The 21,626-nt window shown below is 39.8% G+C and overlaps 1 protein-coding gene across 1 annotated transcript in view; it reads right to left on the bottom strand.

Annotated features, from left to right (window-relative positions):
- Nucleotides 1-15,034, bottom strand: part of sgk1 (serum/glucocorticoid regulated kinase 1) — a 30,660-nt gene extending 15,626 nt beyond the window's left edge. The window contains exons 1-2 of the mRNA XM_036549389.1: nt 14,795-15,034; nt 9,663-9,863 (exon numbers count right to left, since the gene is read on the bottom strand). Of these exons, the coding sequence (XP_036405282.1) occupies nt 9,663-9,863; nt 14,795-14,869 (276 nt within the window). The 5' untranslated portion in view covers nt 14,870-15,034. The remainder of the gene's footprint in view (nt 1-9,662; nt 9,864-14,794) is intronic.
- Nucleotides 15,035-21,626: the final 6,592 nt, after the last annotated feature.

Below are 21,626 nucleotides of genomic sequence, written 5' to 3'. Positions count from 1 at the left end.
TTATTAGACACATAGTGCTGCATTTGAAGTAAGTGAAACTTTTATTTAGTGTGTTGGCCAAGTACTGTAGAAGGACCATAGGGATTACAGACCCTGATTAAACTGTACTTTTGGGTATCTGAGGTAAATGTGTAGTTCCAGGCCTGTCACAAGGAAACATAAGATACAATGTACAAGTCCCCCTTGATTAGGGCATCTGCTCAGCAAATGAGTTGAGCCATTATTATGCTAACTTTGAAGAAAATGGCTAAACTACTCACAATCAGTGCATAATCAATTCAAGTGTACAACATAGCTCCAAGAAATATGCATCTAATTTTTCTGCCTGGACTACTGCAGCTCCCCAGGCAAACTTCCTCACCAAAGCCATCATCCTCCCCCCTCCCTACCCCCCATTCCCTGTTTCCCTGGATATCCCTGGTTAATTATCTTTAGCACAGCATTCTAATTGGTCCCTCTGCACCATTACTGCGTTCAGGCTCTTTATGTGTGGCAACATTAACATCATGGAAAGCTGGGTCAAGGTTCAAGCTCACTATAGGTGTCAATGCCGACTCATAAGAAGGGCACTTACGTAACCTATGTCCTTGGCGCATTCTTTGTTAGCTTTGCTGGCAAGTGCTGAAAGATTTTAAACTGACTCTTATCATGGCCAGGTATCTCTAACCTCTAACGCCTATTGACATGAATGCCTCTTAGCAGTAAAAGAACAAGTGCTTATTTGCCATTATCACCCATTTTTCCTAAGTTAACATAACTCAGTGTTCATTATTGAAGGAAATGACATATCACCATATAGGCTACTTTCCCAGTGCTTGTTCTTGAGGTTCTTGGACATTAGCTAACAATTACACAAGGGAATTACAGTACAGTATGTATTCTTATTCCTTTTTAAAATGTTTAATATATCACCAGGCTCTAAGTGTTCTATTTATGACATATTTTTACATTATATGGTATATATTTCAAGCCATGGGTAAACAGAGTCACAGCAGAAAGCTGTTCTCAACAAGGTAAAGCCTTCTAATGTTTTGGCTTTAGCACATATATTTCCCAGAGATGTCTACCCAAATAACATAGTCATACATTTCCAATAAATCCTTCAGTTTTTTATGGCAAGGGGTAGATACTAAAATTCCTGTCTGTATTATGTTCTACTTAGCTCTAGATGGAAAACATATCTTTCAACAAATACAAAAGGAGCAGGTCTGTCAAATAAAGACCAGTCTCACCCAAACCAAACTAATGTGCACTCTGGGGACATCAGCTGACTTGGGCCGCTAAATTACAACACATCCAGTTGTCAGGAGAGGCATGTGTTTATTTGTCTCAAGGAAAAAAGCTGGTTCAAAGTTAAAAGTCATGCGGTGGATACGGGTCTGATGCTGTGCTTTGACGTGATGTCAATAACTGCGCTTGGCCTCAGTGTTAGGGGTCTGATGCAAATTCTGCACAGGGGCGGACTAGTATCTTTATGTGACACCAACTGAAATTGCTTTGGAGGGGCATTCTGCATATCACAGCATCAAAAAAGCATGATTATATAAGCTCACTTGAGGATAAGACCAGCTTATGATGTGGAGGTCAGACCTCCTTTTTTTTCAAAGCACACTAATGTTTTCACTGGAGAGCCGCAGAACCATGTTGTTGTGGGAAATGGCCTTGTAATTGGAAGGCTACATGTTCACATCCTGGGAAGGACTATATCCCCAAGTAAGATGTAGCAGATATATACATAAATATTATGTGAGAAATGAAAACCATGTAAGTCATGAATAAGGCCATCTGCTAAGAAAGTAAATAAATAAATATTACTGACCATGCTGGATTCCTTGCAGAATTAACATGTGACATGTGTTTCAATTCCAGTAAGAACAAATAAGTCAGGCCAAGGCTTTTAGAAAGCTATTATAAGCCACAATACACATTTGAATCCTTCAAGTGGTATTTTTAAAATCAAATATTAATATTAATGATGAGTTCCAGTCCCTGATAGTTTAGCTTGTTCCTCAAAAACCGTAAATCCGTACTCCCAACCTTAGGCGTGCTTAATTTCCTAATAAAGATAACCCCTCCCCCAGCTATGAATCACACCACTTTCACAAACACATTTTACTGAAGCCTATTATTTAATTTCAAAAGGCCTTTTAGGTAGGAGAGATGGAAAAAAGGCAATATATCCATTTTACAGAACTCATCCAGTGCACAGAACATTACGTTTTATGTGTGTTAAGAACAGTGTTGGGGAGTTACATGTAGTTACAACTAGTTACATGTAAGGGCGTTACGTAATTAAATTACAAAATAACCGTAATTGTAATTGTAATCTTGTAATTTTCTCTACTGAGAATGTTGGTGATTACAAAGGGGTTACATCCGAACATATTCTTTTCGGTAAAAAACTTATATGTAGAATATCACATTCATTCTGTTGCTTTGCATCTTTTTCGCCATGGAGGAATGTCTTCTTTTAGCATATTTCTGGACGACGAGGGTCAGCAAAGCCGTTGAGACAAATTTGAGTGCAACACCATCAAGGGTAGGATGGCTTACAAGGACCTGTCTCTACGTCTAGACAGGCTCCATTCATTTGGCAGCATGCGTTCAAATTTTCAGCATTGTTTTTTATTAGTTCTCTTGTTTGAATTTGCACCGCCTCTTGTCTGCCAGTCAAATCAATGCGCATTGCTCTAAGCAACCTGAGTCTGCCATGCCTGCGACCAGCTGACCAAGGTGGGTGGGCATATCGTCTGACAAGAAGCCTTTCAGTGCTGGAAATTCAACAATATTTTCATTCTGAAATCAGAAAAGGGTTCTAACACTACTGTACAGTGTAAAGCTTTTTTACCAGCAGTGAAAATGCTGTCAGCATCGAAATGCTTGATGTCAAACCTGAGGAAACATTTACTGGTAAGTTAATGTAACCTCAATCAGTCACATAAAATAAAGTACCTCCCGCCCCACCATGTTATTTATGTGTGTTCAAGACGTAATTTAGCTCTATATTTTGCTCGGTGCCAATCCAGTAGGCTACATATTAATGTTTAATCTCCATTCATGACAAATTAATTGCTAGCTAGCTAACAGACACCTTTTGCATAGCCGCACCTCCATTTATGAACCCTTTGATAGAAAATCTTAGCTAACATTAGTCCTCCTTGAATAGTGATGTACATACCCTATGTGAGATCTAATGACATTCACTAACTTTTATTTAAAGTTTGACAGTAATCAGTGTTGAGTACTGTTGTGAGGTTTACACTGCCTGATTTAAATTTATGTTTTTAGGAATTTTCAGCTTTATTGCCCATTTGTTAGAAAAATAATCAAAAAGTAATCAAATGTAATAAGTTACATTACTTTGATGAAGTAATTAAAATAGTTACATTACTTATTACATATTTAACAGGGTAACAAGTAATCTGTAACCAATTACATTTCAAAAGTAACCTTCCCAACACTGGTTAAGAATAAGAAAGCATTCCAATATCTTGACCTGTTATCTGTTATCTGTTCACCTGTTATAATAAAACAGAGTTACCAGAAATGGATTTTGAGACGGTTTTTTTCACCAGTTTCATGAGCTGACTTCAAAACCAACAACAACCACAAACATCTATACATGTTGTGGTCCAGGCAGTGAAGCAAAACAGAATTATTTGATTTTAATTTGTACCCAACATAAGCAGTACAAAGCAACTGATCATCCATGTAAGAACATCCATGAATTAATGCCTTTGAGAAATAAACATCATTGAAGTGGCTGTTGCAGCTTGAAAACTGTTGAAGCTGCTTAACCACAGAAGAGCATTTTTTCTTAATAGCAGAAGCTGGAGGCCTTTTGATTAATTAGGTAGATCTTCCTGGAGGCGGTATAAGACTTTACATTACCTCTCTAATGAGATAATTATGCTGAATTGTGCTTACCAGAATAAGTACTCTCCTCAAAATGGATTACTGTACATATTGGTAGTTCTGAATTCACATATGATGCAACCTTTATGAGTCACATTTGTTTTTACACTCTGCAATAATCATCATTATAGTCATCTTATAATCATCTTAAACTCCTGTATGAGGGAACATTGCCTGTTCCTGGAAAACTAATATGTGTGTTTTGAGACATTAAAAGCACACATTTAATGTGCTTCTTCGGGATGTTAGAAAGCTAAGATGAAGGAAAGACAAAGCCCATTGGATTGATACTGATTTTGGAGATTGATATTTTTAGCTGTGTTATCTTCCATGAGAAACATTTCCTAAATCCTGCACAGAAAGGAGTGTTGCCAAGCTCATGGGCAATTAGTTATATTTAGCTACATCTTTGGCTATATATTAAATCCAGACTCTTTTCTAAGCATGCACACCTGAAATACTTAGCTTAAGTATTTATTGCATGTACATGTCTGAACTGACTATATATTTTAACTATTAGGTTTGATAATATTCAGATGTATCTTTCTTTTATTTTTGGACACTGGCAGGAAATTACCTGTTGCAATAAAATAAGCGTTACATTTTTGGAAGGACAATCTTAAGAGTAATAAATGTTGCCAATCAAACCTTTGTTGCTAAAAATATTAAATGGGGAAAAGTCATGAACTTTGTTAATAGTACATCTCAACAACAGGCTTTGCCAGGAACTGGACAGCAGTTGGCATTGTACCAGCGCATAACTGAGCAGAAAGTTTCAGGGACAAGAAACCGTGACTCTTGCCAGCTCATGTGCTGCATACAGGAAAGTCTTCACTGAGGTAGAGTCTTAACTGGTTCACAAGCTCATACATCAAAGTATGTCTATCCATTAACTTTTATATGTAACGAAAGCTAAGGGCGTGTGACTTTTTTAGAATATATTGTGACAGGTCTCCTAAATGAACTTTTCTGTCAACATCTAGACACTGTATCAGGCTGAAATGATTTACATTTTACACATTTATTTGTATTGTGCAAGACACAAATCACTCTCATTGCTTGTGTGACAGTTTTGCTATTTGTGTTACATCATAAAGAAATGAATGAAGAATAAGCTTTGGAAATTTTTTTGAAGATGAAAGTCCTTAACCTAGAAGCAGTACTGATGTGGAATGTGTCAGATGGAACATTAACCATTACCTTCATTAACTCGGCCACTGGCAGCTTCAAGCAACATCACCTGAATTCTTTCAAGATAAGAGACTACCAGGAACAATGGTGTAAAGGTGGGCAAATGTGAAATTGCAACACCATCGAATCAAGGTCAGCATGAAGTAAGCACATTTATTTATAGGATACAGTATTTAAGTTATTGTCTTCCATTGGCACACATTTCACCAGGCATAGTTAAGACTGAATAGGAAGAAACACTGTCCTGCAATTTTATTTCAGTGTTTACCAGGAAGAGATTTTTTTCTTTGGAAAAGAAAGTGCATTTCTAAAGAACCCATAAAGTTCCTAGCATTTCAAATAGCCGTTTCTCCAAGTAGTCCTCTGTAATAATGGAGAATAAAAGGCCTAACTGCTCTTTTAAACTGAAACTTATAGCCGTCGTTTCTGCTTCATGCAACCCTGCTCTCCCATTACATTAAAAACAGAAACTTTGCTTTTCTTTGAAACAGTTTCACTCTATCATTAGCTTAAGGATGCTTATCCTCTCTGAACACAACAGGAATGTGATAAGAAAAGAAATCAAGGCTCCTGTTGATAATATTGCCAGGCCCAAATTACTGGGATCACTATATGGCAAGCTAGTTAGGGAGAGATTTTGGCATGCCAGTAAGTGGGTTGGTTTCAGCTGCCAGATCCAGTCCTGCCCTGGGACAGGACGGTCAGCCCCATTAGCCAGTCCATAGCAGGAGGTGACACATTAGCTCAGAAGGAAGCTGACAAGACAAGTCTTTCTGCTCTCCTGGGCTCATCTGCATCGTACCACCCAGGCAGTTTGAACTCAAAGTAGAACTGCTTCAAGGCTGCAGACTCCTGCTGATGGCTAAACTTTGGACTCGGATTGACGTAACAGGGCCGAATGCTGATGTGAGCTAAGCAATCAGGAAGCACAGAATCATCATTCATTTGGGGCAATCCAAATCTCTGCTCCATTTAGTACTTCAGATGTTTATTCCTCTCAAGTTATTGAGTTATACAATGACAGTTAATTCCATGTTGTCAGGGCACAGTTATATCTGACAGCACAGTTTAATAATGAATCTGTGGTTTCAGCCGCCTCGTCAGTCATTCGGCAAACCCAAAGTAATAAATAGTTATTGCGGCCATCGCCACTTTGGAAATATGCAGCTGTGAAGTTGATACCAAAACTGGGCTCCTGTGTCCTCTTTTTGGTAATTATATTATATGATCTCCAACTAATGAGTAACTTCAGGCTGGCTGATGATCAAATGAACTTCCACCTAGTTATGAAATAAAGTTGCACCTTATTTTAGACTTGTAAATTCATTAAAGGGGAGGTGATACAGAAAGAGTTAACCTATCAATATCTCTCAGCCACAACATCAGACAAGCATTAGAGTTTGGACTCCAAACTGAAAGTCTAGCAATTCAACTCATCTCTCAATTGCACATTATTACAATGCTTAGGGTGGAACTCGCAAGCGTATCGTTTTGCATTCTCCCAAAGGACCAGACCATCAGCACTCCTGGCTTGCAGTGGCGATTTGTGCTGGTTTCTGTTAGCTAAAACTAAACTGCAGATGAATGTTGAGGTAGGTTTTTTTTTTTTTTTAATTAACCATCTGCAGTGTCAAGGTAAGAGCGCTCACTAATGAGCATACACACTGCTCACTCAATTAGTTTTTGTTTTTAAACGAGGGTGTTTGGAAAGGGTCAGACTTCAATCTGCAATTCTTCAAACTCCATTGCGTGACGTCTAATCTGGTTAACATGTGGCGAAATGGAATTAACCCTGCCTAACTGAGCGCCCTCTCTGCCAATGCATAATGAGGCGCAATCAAGAGGCGATGACGGGAAAAGCAGGGGATGAGTCACACTGCCCTCTCCGGGGATGAATTAATCGCCGGTCCCGGAGGAAATATGCCATTAACTCGCCTCTCCTCTGTGCATTGTACAATTAGCTTGACACTGACGAGACACATCACCTCGCAAAAATTTCACTTTCTGACACAAGGCGAGTTCAACAAAGGGAATATGTACATTACTCCAAACGTAAAAATAAGGCCCCATTTCATATCTCTCACTTACTTTTTTACATTGTACATTATATACATTACATATAACATATATACATCATGTATAACTAGGTGCCTTCCCTAGACCCTATCGTATATATGTTAACATGCAACCCTGGATTCAATCAATATTTGTTCTAAATTTTCTAGTCTCCAGTCTCAACCAATTTTGAAAGACATTATTAGGGGGCACCTATGGTACCCTATCAACATTGTTCACATTTTCCTATCCAACACTTTAAAAACACTATTAACACTGAACAATCTCTTGAAAACTCATGAAATTTGCAAGGCTAGTTGAACACAATGAGCCATGTCTCACAGGTCCACATGGGTAACCAGTGGCCATGTGATTTGGATTCAAAATCAAACATGGTGACCAATTGCAAAAGATTTTCCAATAAATCAATCATAGTTATTATCATAGCAGCAGATTCTCTTATTCAAGGTGTCATACATTTTTACATACTCTCCATTTATACAGCTGGATATCTATTGAAGCAGTTAAGTTTTAATACCTAGCTGAAGGTACAAACCAGTGCCCCAACCAGAATTTGAATTTTAAAGGTCTGGTTACAAGCACAGTTTTATAACCATTGCAACATAAAGCTGCCTCACTGTTATATGACTAAAAGCAAACTTCTCATCACATTCACATTAATACCTATAGACTTATACAAGGACAATGCTCTAAGCACAACACCACAATGTCTCCCCATGGTGAACTGTGGCAATCAAACAGCACCCTACTTCAGCTAAGCTATTCATCATGTATCCCTGTATTCAAACAGAAAGCATGAGGGCATCATATATTTTCATCATAAGTATATATGTGTTTGTGTGTGTGTGTGTGTGTTTCAAGGGAGAAATTAAGCTATATATATAATGCATGCTTTTTAAAACTCAGTATATCTCTCAGAAAAAGCATAGTACAGTCCTGGATTAGCTTTCCATGTTCCAACACTTGAGACCTCCCACAATTTATCATGAAACAAACAAAAAAAAAAGTTTGCAATTCGAAGCAAAGAGTTCAAGCTCTAAGATCCAAACAAGCATTTCAGTGTATTTGTAATTTTTTTTATAAATATATCTGCAACCATGAAGTGTTCTACCAAAAGTTCACATGGGCCAAAAAATTCTTCCAGTCACGGAATAATATCGAAGAAGTGTAGCAGCAAGTCTATCCTGTCCAAGTTGATTATCTGATCTCGTACGTTTTACTGGCTGAACACTGTATTGTCCCTGACTGGGGATGGGGGAGGCCCTGTTTGGCAGCTTTCCACACAGCCCTGGGTGACCTTAGAGGTTCTGCTAAGAGAGCCACTGCTTGATGGGAAGTGACCCGCCAGGAAGACTCAAGACTGCAGTCACTCAATAGCTGGGAGCTGCCAAAGTGGAGATAACTAGAATTGCTCCCCGCTTCTCTTGAAACAAGTTTTTCAATTGCCCTTGTTTGACTCCTCACAAGTTTGGCCAATAATAGAATTCTCCTCTGAATTCGAATGAATAGCTTCAGTAATGACCTAAGATGAAGGGGTATTTTTAATTAGGTGGTCTGTTTACCCCCCTGGATTTAAAGTGTACTTCTCTCCTGCAGCCTTGATTTTTTTTTTTTTGGGGGGGGGGGGGCATACAAGAGATTTTTTTTTTTTTAATTGCCAGACCATTCTAACCAGAAATGCTAGAATTAAATTGATCTTCCCTGGGGTTTGTTCAGTAAGCAAGCCAGCTCCTTGTGGTAGCGGCTTTCTCTTTGCTAGTGTGGCCTGGGTATTGCATCAGATTCTGGGCACATATCAAAGAGATCAATCTATTTAATATTGATCTGAATTTAATATTAATTTTACACTGGCAATGCTGCTCCCTGTTCTATATCAGCTAATCTCTCAGTGCTGGGTACGTTCAATTTATATTGAGTGTGCTGAACAGAAAGGTCTCTGCAAAACTGCAGCTCAGAGATATGCAGTTTCACTGCCATTTGAGAAAGGAATAAGAGCGTTAAATGGTTTCATTAGCCACACTTTTACAAGGCTGAAGTTATATGAAAAAAAATGGGTTTATGATTTCTACTGGTGCTTTACCACAGGAGGAAAAACAGATATACACTGCTGAAAATGTGCCTTTCACAAAAAATGTTTTTGTGAAAAACATTGCCGCTGGACCAAAGCATAGGATGCACATCTTTTACAGAATAACTCCCATGTTCTTTTCTTCCATAGGGACCTACAACGCTAGCTCAGATGTGCCCCAACAACACACTGGCAAATGTTTCCACTTAATTTAATGTGGGTGAAAAATAGAACAGAAACACTAATTAGATGGCTTGAAATATGAAACGTCCCAGAACATTACCTTAGGCCCATTAGCTATTACATGCAACTGTCAGGTCCAGACAAATCATTATCTATGCATGAATCCAGAACAGGACCAAAACAAAACTCGAAAAAAAGGAAGCAGGAAAAAAAACACCAGTCTGCTCACCTTACAACCTTTCCCTTTGTCCACAACACAAGGCGGTTCGTCCTGTAGGTAGTACCCATGGCTGAAATGGCAGCAGCCATAAGGGGGGAACTGTGTGTACCAGAGGTCCTGGTCCATTTGACATTTGCTACCTGGGTACAGGAAGGCTTTGCTCTGACCCTTTTCCATGTTCACCTTTGGGTTCCGTATCCATCGACGCACCTGTATGAGAACACAGCAGAACAGAACTTCCTGTCAATCACTGGTCACCATCTCCAACAGCTGCTCAGCAAAGCATCCCCATGTGTGACTGCAGCTAAGCTGATGTCCAAGTCTGACAGATCTGATGACAGTCTCAATGATAGGTGATGCCGTTGGTGTTGAGTCCCATCCTCATCATAAGAGATAGGGTTTTACAGACATCATGTTCGAATGTTGTGGAAATGTCAGATGCACACATCATCTTTGCAAAGTTGATAGATTCTGTGGAATGATGCAATATTCTGTAAGAGTCTGATATCTGCAGTCATGATGACAGCTATGACCTGACCAAATCTCAAGTAAGTGAAGATATCTTAATTTGTAGAAAATAATACACATGCACACACACATAGGCACTTTAAATATAACCATAATCATGGATAACATTTGATAGGAACTTACTACCGATGAACAGAAATACTGAGATCATCCATCAAGGACAGGCTAAAGCTATTTCATGACTCTTTAATTCTAATTTCATAATTAACTTTATTTAAAGTCTGTGTTAAAAATCTGAACATATTAAAAATCTAATACTATTTGTGAAATTGTCAGCTCGCGTGCATTTACCATGACGTTCGCACTCTGATGAAATGTGTTCTTACTATCTGGAAGTGTGAGTGTCTCAGTGAATGTGTGAGAGTTACCGCCCCTGTTCTCCTTTACACCAGCGTTCAGTACTGCAGCGTTTGAAAATGTTGATCTGCACACCATATGTCAGCTATTCATCCCCAATGCCATCGGAGGTAGTGTTTAACCAAAAACACGAAAACAATAGTAAGAATATGGAATGTGCAACAAAAACACGAGGTTTTGCTGAAACACAGACGAACTACTAAAGATAGAGGCCTTCTTGTGTGCAAGTTGAGGCATTAATGGTGATACGTCCTTGCAAGACTGTGGGTTGTTTTTTTTCTAGTGTTTACCCCTCGGCTCATTCTTACTTGGTGTTGTTCATGAACTAGACAAAACCAATCAAAGCTGTGGGATTTAACTGGAAGAGTCAGGCGGCATGAGTCATTTGTTATTCCCTGTGGTACACAATTTCTTTGTTATTACTTTGGTTTAAGCATGCAGACAGTCCAATGCTCTACACCGCTCTCAGACCTCCATTGTAACACTTTCTGCGCTAATAAGGAGGCCAGGCCAGTACCACTGCCTGCAAAAACAACAGATGAAGCTGTTCAGTCCATAGCAATATAAATGACGGTGTCAGAACTGAGCCTGTTCATTTTCAAGGTCACACCAAATAAATGAGTCAGAGGACACTTAAGTCGGGTCTCAATCAAGATAGAAAAGTAATTAAAGAGTAGGGCTAATGTGCTTTGCAAGTTTTAACACTAGAATTTTGTGGATTATGAAACTTCTTGTCATAGTCATATTAGGGAATGCTACAACAAATTCAGTTTAAGAGAGATTTTTTTAGACGGACTCTCAGACAATATAAAATAAAGAATGCAAATATTTAATTTTTGGTGAAAAACTAAAAACCTCATCTTTTGCCTAAAACATGTACACCAGAAAAGTATGTTTACAGAGTAATGTATTTCACAGACGTATTTCAAACCCTGAACCTGACCACAAGAAATGACTGTTATGGTATCTGTCCATGGCGAACCCTCCACAGGCCTAGCAACCACACAGCTGAGGACGTGTTTTGAAAATACGCTCCCCATGACTGCACATTCGGTGACTCACGGCTGCGGAACCTGCTGGCTCGCGGATGCCTGGAAACAAACAATCTGCACAGAAAACGGGCTTGCAACAGCATGTTTAAACACACACTGTGGATTCTGACACTCGCAGTCAATCTGTGACACTTTTGGCGCTGCATGCTGGACTTTGAACTGGCTCCCATTAAAAAAAATAGCAATAAACGGATCGATACTTAAAAGAAGTTTCCTTCCTCTGAACAATGGAAGACGCACAGCGCTGTGAATCAGATACAGGGAGGTGCTGAGATCTGTGTCACGGCTTGAGCTGCTTCAAATAGCCCTCAATCGATTGCCTTTGAAAATACTCTTGATCAGTAGCATCGTTAACAGCCCATAACGCAGACGATTCAATAAAAAAAACCCTTTTTTCTTATTTTCTCTTCTTTTTTTATTTTGAGTGGGATTCAACTGCAGTGTGTCTGAATCATGCTTCCTTTTACCTTTTACCTGTGAGGTTTTGTTTTTGTTCTGTTAACATAGATCTGGCAGCTCTGTGATAATACTACAGAAATATGACAAATCATAAAAGGTTTTCACTGACCACAGTCAAGTCCTAAGAGCCTGGAAACAAAATAGCCAATTATTGCCTAGTTTAATAGATTTAATTTTGATTATGATTATGTTTAGAGCCTTGGTAGGTATCAGAGTCCAGTATTTTTATCAGAGGTGTAGTTAATCTAAGCAATTATGTTTTATAGGATATTTCTTTTTTTTCCAAAATACAGCATAGATCCTTTTTTCCTAGAGGCATGCAGTATTAATCCTAAGTCATCTGCATGCAACATGGCTAGGAATGAGCCTGTGTTTTATCTCTCAGATAATCACTGGATGTTATGAATGCAAGCTGAGCAGCTGGTGTTTCATGCATCTTTTTAGCCATGCTGAGAGAGAGAGAGAGAGAGAGGGAGAGAGAGAGAGAGAGAGAGAGAGAGAGAGAGAGAGAGAGAGATGCAGAAAAATACAAGGGAGCTTCCTCAGGATATAAGCACACAGGCAATGAAAAGGACAAAAACCAGCTCCACACAAAAATTGAATTGAAAGGGAAGGTGAAGACAAGGGGAGAGGTGTGTCCCTGCTGGCATTCATTTGCGAGTAGGTCAAAGGCAAAGACCCATACCATGCCCCTGCCATTCCAGCACCTCTGTGCTATGCGCCTCCGCCGGGATCACATGGTCCCGCTCTACCTGCTCTACCTCTTCTCCTCTCTCTCTGTCTCTCTCCTGGACTGTCAGGTCTGATGAGAGGCATAATAACTCAGCACAGCTGCACGTGGCTCAGTGCTCGGTATCAGCCCCATCGTCCGCAGGCTGTCCTGGTATTCACTCACTTCTCTGTTCCTCCTCAATTGCAGTTACACAAGGTGCAGAATTCTTAAAGACGTTTTTATTGTTGCTCTTAAACACACACACACACACACACACACACACACACACACACACACACACACACAAACACACACACACACCCTCTCTCTCTCTCTCTCTCACACACACACACACACACAGACACACACACAAACACACACGCACTACACCAAGAAATATATTGGCCATTACTGACACTCTTTGATTAATATTTACTAAACCGCACACCTTTGCACTCCATTCAAATGTGATTTAATGCACTTAAATACTAGCTAATTGGAAAAACGGACTAAAAGCAACCTCATTAAACCTGCCATGTCCATGCAGATTAGGGCTCTATCAGATATAGTAATGCCCAAACTAAGGAGAGGCAAACAAGTACAAGGTGTTTAATGATCTCATATTTGTTTTGGGAATACGTCACCATTCATTGTGTGTGTATACCCGTTCTCAAGTACATTCACATACAATAGATGCCTGTCACTTCTTTAGTCTGTCCTAGTGATGCAGGGCTTTGCTTTACCATAGCTCTATGCGCCTGTGCAATGCCTGCATTCTCAACTTCCCTGGCAGGAACAGCCCGTTCACAAATGGGATTGCTGCTCCCAGGCGCAGATTCAGATCCACCACAGTGTGAAGTCATGGTCCCTGAGCAGCCAGAAAGATCAGCAGGTTTTATCTGCACTCTGTTCTGACTCCTTGTCTCTTGAGCCACCTCCTCCCACAACACATAATTTTAGTGGTCTTGCTATACCATGCAATCTGCAAAGACCAGTTAATGGGTTAGAAGAATCAAGCCTCTTGGACAAACTGATCCAAATACACAGACAATGTTTGACTCAGTCAATGTCCTACGATACTGAAATCATGATTAATGGATATGATTAATACGAGGGCTCTGTGATGAATTCCTAAAGATACTCTATATCAAATAAAATTTAATCTAATGATAATTGATTGATGAGGGTGAGATTAATTATCAAATAATTAATCAATAGGCATAATTTTGTTTATGAACTGGGTGTGTCTTTCTACAAACAAATGAAGAGTGAAAAGAATTTGCCCAGAACGGTTGTAAGGATGTATGTTTTACTATGTAATCATTTGTTGGTCAACAAGCATATTCAGAGCTGTAAATCACTTTAAAACTAGATTTTAACTGTGTCAAGTAAGATATGCAATATAAGCACAATTTCTGTCACCAATCAATATCTGGTTTTAAAGTGTTGCATGAGTATTGTAGGAAAATTTTACATTTTTGGATATACTGGCAACTGTGGCACACCAGTATGTTTCATACGCTGTACATTTGCCAACAAATTAGAGACGAGTACATGAGCACTATTTTTGCAACCAAAATCAGCTATATTTTGTCTGTTGCAGGAAGATTGTTGAAAAAAAATCATAATCAAATTTGAAAAACATTTTAGATATACTGGCAGCTGTGGCAAGCCAGCATGTTTCATATGCTGTATATTTGTAAACAAATCCCAAATAAGGGACCGGCTTCCTGCCTCAAATGACTAATCCTGTCCTTTCTAATCACATTAGTGTTTACCCACAAACCACTGAACGCCTGTCCTCTGAGGAGAGTGTGACAATACACAAACTACGTCACAACGGTGGGCACCGTCCATTAGGATTAACAGCGGCGCGATTAAAGCAGTTTCAGGTAAATCCCTGGGGAAAGGGGGAGGGAGGGGAGGGTGCAGATTCTTGCAAATGGTCAGTCCTCCTCCTCTGATCCCCAGGACTGGACCCGTGCCAACTAACGCGGGACGGTGACGCGGAAATGGCAAGCAGGGGGTCTCACCTTCCTCTTGACGAACTGGAACGCCGAGCACTTCTTGAAGGAAAATCCGTTCTTGTCACTGCTGACCATCTTCATCGTGGCGGCCGGGGAGCCGGGGTGCTCCGGGGATCCCAGCGTTGCTGATGCTGGTGCTGATGCTGTTGCCGCGGAGGTGATGCCGAGCGCCTCGGTGAGCGCCCCTCTCGCTGTCTCCGTCCAAGGGGGGATTATTCACAGTGGACAGGAGGAGGAGGAGGGGAGAGGGGAGTGGATGGGTTGGGGGGGGGGGGGGGGGGTTTCTGTGATGCTGGATCACAGGCGGTCTCTCTGGAGGCCGAGTCCCTTTGACATGGTTGTCAGTGTGGGAGCGGGATGCAGGGAGCCAGGAGCCGGAGCCAGAGACGATGCTGATGCCTCCGCTGAGGAAAGGAAAGCCTCAGAGCATTGCATCCAGGGCAGCCAGAATCCAGAGGCTGCAGCCGTCAGCTGTGTGGAGCTCCTGATCGTAGCCGAGCAGAGCTGAGCGCGCGAGCACGGCTAATGCCACTTTATCAATGAAACGCTCTGCGGCGAGATATATGCTCCCCTCTCTCTGTCTCCCTCTCCCTCTCTTTCTCGCTCTCTCTCTCTCCCACCTCACGCTCGTCACCCTCCCTCCCCTCCCTCCCATCTCTCTCTCTCTCTCTCTCCCTCATTCGTTTCTGCAATTGATGCTCGCTTGGTCTGCTGCTCTCTCGCAAGCATTTGAATTAGGCTCAAAGGGGCCGCACGGCTCAGAATGAAAATGACAGGAGGAGAGCAGCCCATGCTGGCAGCGGTGATGGATATGGGAGGAGGGGGGGTGGGGGGTTGTGGGTGGACAGGGGCTGGGAGGCGGTGAGATTCTGCCTGACCACAGTTATCACATTGGCTTGTGCGCCACATTAACATTTTTAATTCATTTCAGGGGCAGTGAACTTTGTTCCTCTGTGAGGAAAAACCCCTGTTCTGTTTATATGTCATCACCCAGAGAAGCAAACACAAACACCTCAGGCGAAGGGGATTTTTTTTTTTCATTCAGAGTCTCCTTTAAAGCATCACGGCCCTTCCTTCTGAATATTCACTTCAGTGGTATAGAACACTTAGGATGGCAGAATCACTCTGATGCAGATATGTGGTTTGGCAAAGCCACAGCTTTGAGCTTTCATTCAAGATTGGGCTCACATTTTAACTGCACAATATGCTTTCTGGAGCAACATGACAATGAAACATTGCAACCTTCATGTGGTCTGACCCACTCCGTCTACCTCAGTCAGTGAGAATGTGTAAATTGCATATCTGCCAGGGGACATTAGACACATCAAAGTCAAGAAGATTGGGAATATTGTCACCCAAGGGGTGCTTCAAGGTGATATCCTAGTAGCACAATTTGTCCCTGTCTCCTGATTGGTTATGTTTCCTTCATCCCCTCTGAGCTTGTGAAAGGAGATGGGTTCTGTCCAATCAAAGTCCTACATGGGGTGACAGTGCTGCTGACCCACAAGCCTTTGTGACAAAGTCTCATTTGCATTCATGAGGGTCACACCTATCTCAGTCACACGATCACATTCTGTGGCGGCAGCTGTCGGCAGTTACATTGAGTTCCTCCTCTGTCTGCTGTTGTGAGCTGTCTTGCTGTCTCTGAGCTGATGGACGTGTTCTGAAAACATAAACTCAAAAGTAATTTACACACAACAATACCCCTACAGCGTTTTTTACCAGGTTGAATGTGAGTTCAGGACATCCTGAATAACAGGATTAATCCTATCATTTAAATACATTTGTGATTTGAAAAATACAAAGGATCACGGATTCCATTTAAGTCCTGTTCTGCCGCAGACCTGTGGTGATTTAGTTCAGAGTTAGTAATTAATCGCATACCTATTCACATGCCTTCTGCTCCAAACTGATGTTCCAAAGGATCTTAACCATTACACGCTGTCCCTCTATCTGAAGCGGCGCCATTCAGAAGCATCACAGAATTCCAGCGGTGAAAACCCTCAGAGAGCTGAATGAACCCCCCCCCGCCCCCCCCCCCATGGTCGCGCACTGCGTCTGCGTCAGAGCACGAGCCTCCAGAAGCCCTCTCATGGTCCCCTCATTGCCATTCAGCTCACACTGTCAGAGCAGAGCCTCCACTCTGCTCATGGGCCGGGACGCCAAACACCGCCTGTTTCCGTGCAAGATCTGCACACATATACGGCATCGGTCAAAAGCCAGGTGGACGCACCTGATTAAGATAATGGGAAACATGCATTCAAAGACATTTTGATCTAAAGACTTATTCTTAAATCCTTGAAATTTGCTTCTTATTGCAAATGTAAATAGTGAAGTTGATGCCTATGTATGAATTTCTTTCCAAAAAAAAATGTTATTTTTAAAAAACATTTTTTCGCTACTTTGAAGAATCTAAAATATAAGATAGTTTTGATTTTGTTTTTTTGGTCATTGCATAATTCAATTTGGGTTACTTCATAGTTCTGATGTCTTTACTGTTACTCTAAAATGTGGAAAATAGTAAAAATAAAGAAAGCCTTCCTATGAGTAGGGGTGTCCAAACTTTTGACTGATACTGTAGATGTGCACTTGCAGACTCCTTCCACACCATTCCTGCTCTCTTGATGAGATCTGTCTTCCCTCACTACATACTCTCAATGTTCATCTCATGCATGTTTAATTGTGCCTTCTGCTGTCAATCAAGGCATTACACTTGACCACCAGTACCCGCCTTTGGCATATACCCTCTGGCCAAGTAGTCAGATTCATCTGAGCACAAAACCTGGCAGCCCACTTGACTTTCTCTTTACTGACTAACAGCCTGGTAGACATTAAGCTTTGGATTCAGCACAATTTCCTGAAATTCAGCTGTGATAAGCAGGCGTGCTAATATAGGACCGCCTAAGGAGGAAGTCAGCCAAAATTCAGCTTCACTGTCCCCTCAGTTTCAACTCCCACCCCCCAACCCCAGCAATCCCAGCATGTATTTTTTTTTTGTTGTGGCCTGTAGCATCTTTGCTTGTTTGTTTAACACAGCCAATGTTCTGAGTAGCTGCAATTTCTATTTACGCTAGCAGCAATTTTATATTTCCTCTTTGGCAAACGTTCTGCTGCGCTGTCAAACTAGATTGTAAAATATAGTGGCCAAATGCCAAATTACAAAGAACTAAGGCACATACGCTTATTGATACCACTTGCCATTACTGCACAGACATGCCACATGTGCACTGACAGAAAGGGATATTTACACCCCCAATCTATGAACTGAAACAGAGAGCTGATAAAATAAAATGTATGCAAATAACAATGTCCTACATAGTCTACATCATACAAATAGTAGGTGGTTCATGCTTTTACCTGGTCTGAATATCTAGTTGAAGTTTAATTCTAAAAAAATCACCAGTTAAAAGCATAAATAGAAGCTTAGACCTCATATTTCTTCAGCCCCGTTGACTGATATCACAGCCAGTATAGTGGCAGCATGAATTTTGACATCAATCTGAAAGTAAAAAGTGCAGAAGCAAAGCTGGTGTGTCATCTGAAACAAACTGTTTCAGGCAAATATTTGACACTGTCTGAAATAAATTGGCCAAAACCAGACAGTATGCATACACATTAAGATGCAGACGACAAGAGGTGATGTCTCCTAATTGATGAATCTAAAATGTCCCTTTATTACTGCGTTCTCCTTATCTTTGAAAATTCACCTCAACAACAACACTTCCCCTCTAATTTTGCAAAAAAAAATATGCTGGAATGAGAGAACAACATGGATAAGTATACACCTGTCTCAAACCAGTAAAAAAAGGCCTGACAAGATTTCCTGACAATATTCCTTGAGAATTTCCCGATAAGGCAATTTCTCCCCCAGACAATATTATTGTAAAAGATGAACTTGTTGCCACATAATGTAAAGTGCTTCTTCTAAAGGACTTCAGTTTCATGATAGCATGTTATGGTAATATCACACAGACAGCCACTGACACTATATTAAAACTGAAAAAAAAGACAAAATATTTTATTATATTTGTAGCTCAAAGTTATTATGTAATTTCTTATATTATATAATTATATGATAATTGCTGTTGGGTCCCCAGTCTTATATATTGTTCATTTAGATTAATTACTACTGCAGGCTCACTACCTTGTTGGGTCCACAATTTTGCTATGGAGACCACAGCAACCTGTTATTGGATCTGTTTAAGCAAGAATGACTCACTGCAAGAAAGAGGCCACTGGAGTAAGAAAATAAACCTACTTGGGCTGGCATAATTCAAATATCAGCCTCAGCCAAGTGCACACCATTGGCCAAATGTTTTAAAACAAATCTGAAACAAACAAAAATCTGAAAAGATCAGATTAATTTATACAATTTGACAAATATGTAGATTCTTTTCTGAACAATAATAATATATTAAACAAGCTGAAAAAAAAATGCCAAGCCCCAGAGAATGTAATTAATCAGAGTAGTTATTAATAGGGCAATGCCTCTACAGAGAACAATAGCCTGTGGAACAATCTCTGTCTCCTGGGACACTAAGAAAATGTCAACAACTTTGTGCATTCAAAATGCAAAAAAGAGACTATTTTCTAATGTCACTTTCTCCGAGAGCAGCATCACAATGCAAATCCAATTTTACAAGCTTGCATTCAGTGGAGATTCCATTTACTTCAGTTTGCCTGTGGATGTCATTGTATTTAACAAGAGTTTTGTGATTAAATGCTGCTAGATAATTTTGCATGAATTAACATTGTGGTTCCTGGTGTCATTCAGTAAGCATAATTGCTGCATTCAGTGAAAATTCCATAATTAGTCAGTTTCATTTAGCTGATAATTTAGATGAAAATCAATGACTCACAATACACATATAGAAGAATGCAGACTCACCTCTGCATTAAAAGAAATACGCCAAGACTTCTAAAGGGAAAGTATTATTCCATCAATAAACAAACAAACATATAATAGAAACTTTCCTGTGCAGTTTCACAATAAAGTGAGCTCTGGATTCAATTAAAAATACAAAGCCAACAATCATTTCTTTGTTATATGGTGCTAAATTTTAACTGAGAAAGCTGGATTTATTAAATAGCACTTTTCCTTGAGACAACTTGACATTACACTGTTGGAGCTGAGTAAAGTGAGTAAATAATAATACTCTTCATTTAAGAGGCTACATATTGGAACATTCATGTTTATCAAAGTTAATTAAATTGACAAAAAAAATTGTATCCCTGAGAATGTGAACTCTTGCTTTTAGCTGGCATGGTACAGTCTTACAAATATGTCTGCCCATTTTTCTGCACGCCTGAGAGGTGTTCAACAGAAACCCTGCAAATGTGTCTGGCTAGCTTATATGTGTAGCTATAATAAATCGTATTATGGTGCCATGGCTCAAACTCTATAACCCACTGATGTCCTCATGAGGACATTTAACTGGCATGTGATATCATCAGTCATGTGTAATTTTATTGGTGTTCATACACACAGATGGCCTACACCTGTTCCCTCATGGGATAAGATCGATGTGAGACCAAACAGATGTCGTTAGCATGATCTATATCTGTTGTGACAATGGAGAAATCATGGGAATGGAACTGAATATCCTTCATCCACATTTCAGTAGATATGAATTTTTAATTAAATTTTAGGGTATGTGGTACTGGTCCATGTAAGGGGTCGCATCTTGCAGCAGGCCGAGCTTGTTGACCCTCCTGTTGGACATTACACACACAGGAACAGACAAAAGGAGATGAAGTAGAGGAGGGATATGGTGAATAGCTGACACAAAAAAAGAAATGATAAGCTGGTTTTTTAAATACCTTTTTAAGAGTGGGATAGGCTTTTTAATTGCATTGGAATTGCTTAAAAAAATTCTCTCTTAAATCTTTGTTTGGAACTTACACTTCAACGCCATAGCCAAGCGCTGTGCACAGCACCAGACAGTGTACAGCAAGTAACATTACATCACACGATGTGCGATGTTACAAAACTGTGAACCAAATGTTTCTTCTGTGTTTAAAAAAAGCCTATCAAGACAGGAATGTGCAGAATTTTTTTTTTTTTCAGATTTTTGTTTTGTACAGTGTAGGATTAGGATGTAGGATCAGTGACAGTTGAATGCATGTATTCATATGCTTTTAATGAAAAGTATTTTATCATACAGTATCTGAATCCACTATTAACACCTGTATGATGTGACATTAATGCTTTCACAAAACAAATTATAATTACTATTGTACTGCGTATGTATTTTCCTTTTCATCATATTTAACACAGATATCAAAAAGAAGATTTTGTTCTTAGATTTGCTAATTAATGTAAAAAAGTTTTTTTAATCTGTTTCTGATCCTTACATATCTCATTATACTAAAGGGTGTTTTTGAAATGCTTTCATTCTTTTAAAACAAGAATCCATGAGAGCTTGGGGTTCATGGATAAATTATTTAGTGGGAAAAGAAAAACTTGCCTAAAAATACTAAATTATCATAAAACTAATAAATTATTAAATTTTAGGAGAGATGGTACATATCTTGCACACTATACCCCAAAAACTGTCTTGGAACAACTTTATTTTCAGTTTTGAAGAACTCTCTATGCGCACATGCCGAAAGAACCAAACAGCTTTTTGGCTTCATCTAAATCCCTGATGGTTTCCAGTTGGTATACTTTTAAAATATTTTAAAAATACCCTTTTTGTAGATTCCCATTTAGGGGTCAATTTGATAAATTCTACTGTATTTACACTTATACAAAGCAACAGAGAATTCAATGCAGCACCAACTTCTGTAATGACTTATGCAATCAAATTAAAACATAGACTTAGTCCTTGTTCTCATT

Source organism: Megalops cyprinoides, chromosome 17 (genome assembly GCF_013368585.1).
Source record: "Megalops cyprinoides isolate fMegCyp1 chromosome 17, fMegCyp1.pri, whole genome shotgun sequence".
Classification (NCBI taxonomy): domain Eukaryota; kingdom Metazoa; phylum Chordata; class Actinopteri; order Elopiformes; family Megalopidae; genus Megalops; species Megalops cyprinoides.
Note: the sequence above shows the minus strand (reverse complement) of the source record. Positions and strands in the feature narration are given on the sequence as shown.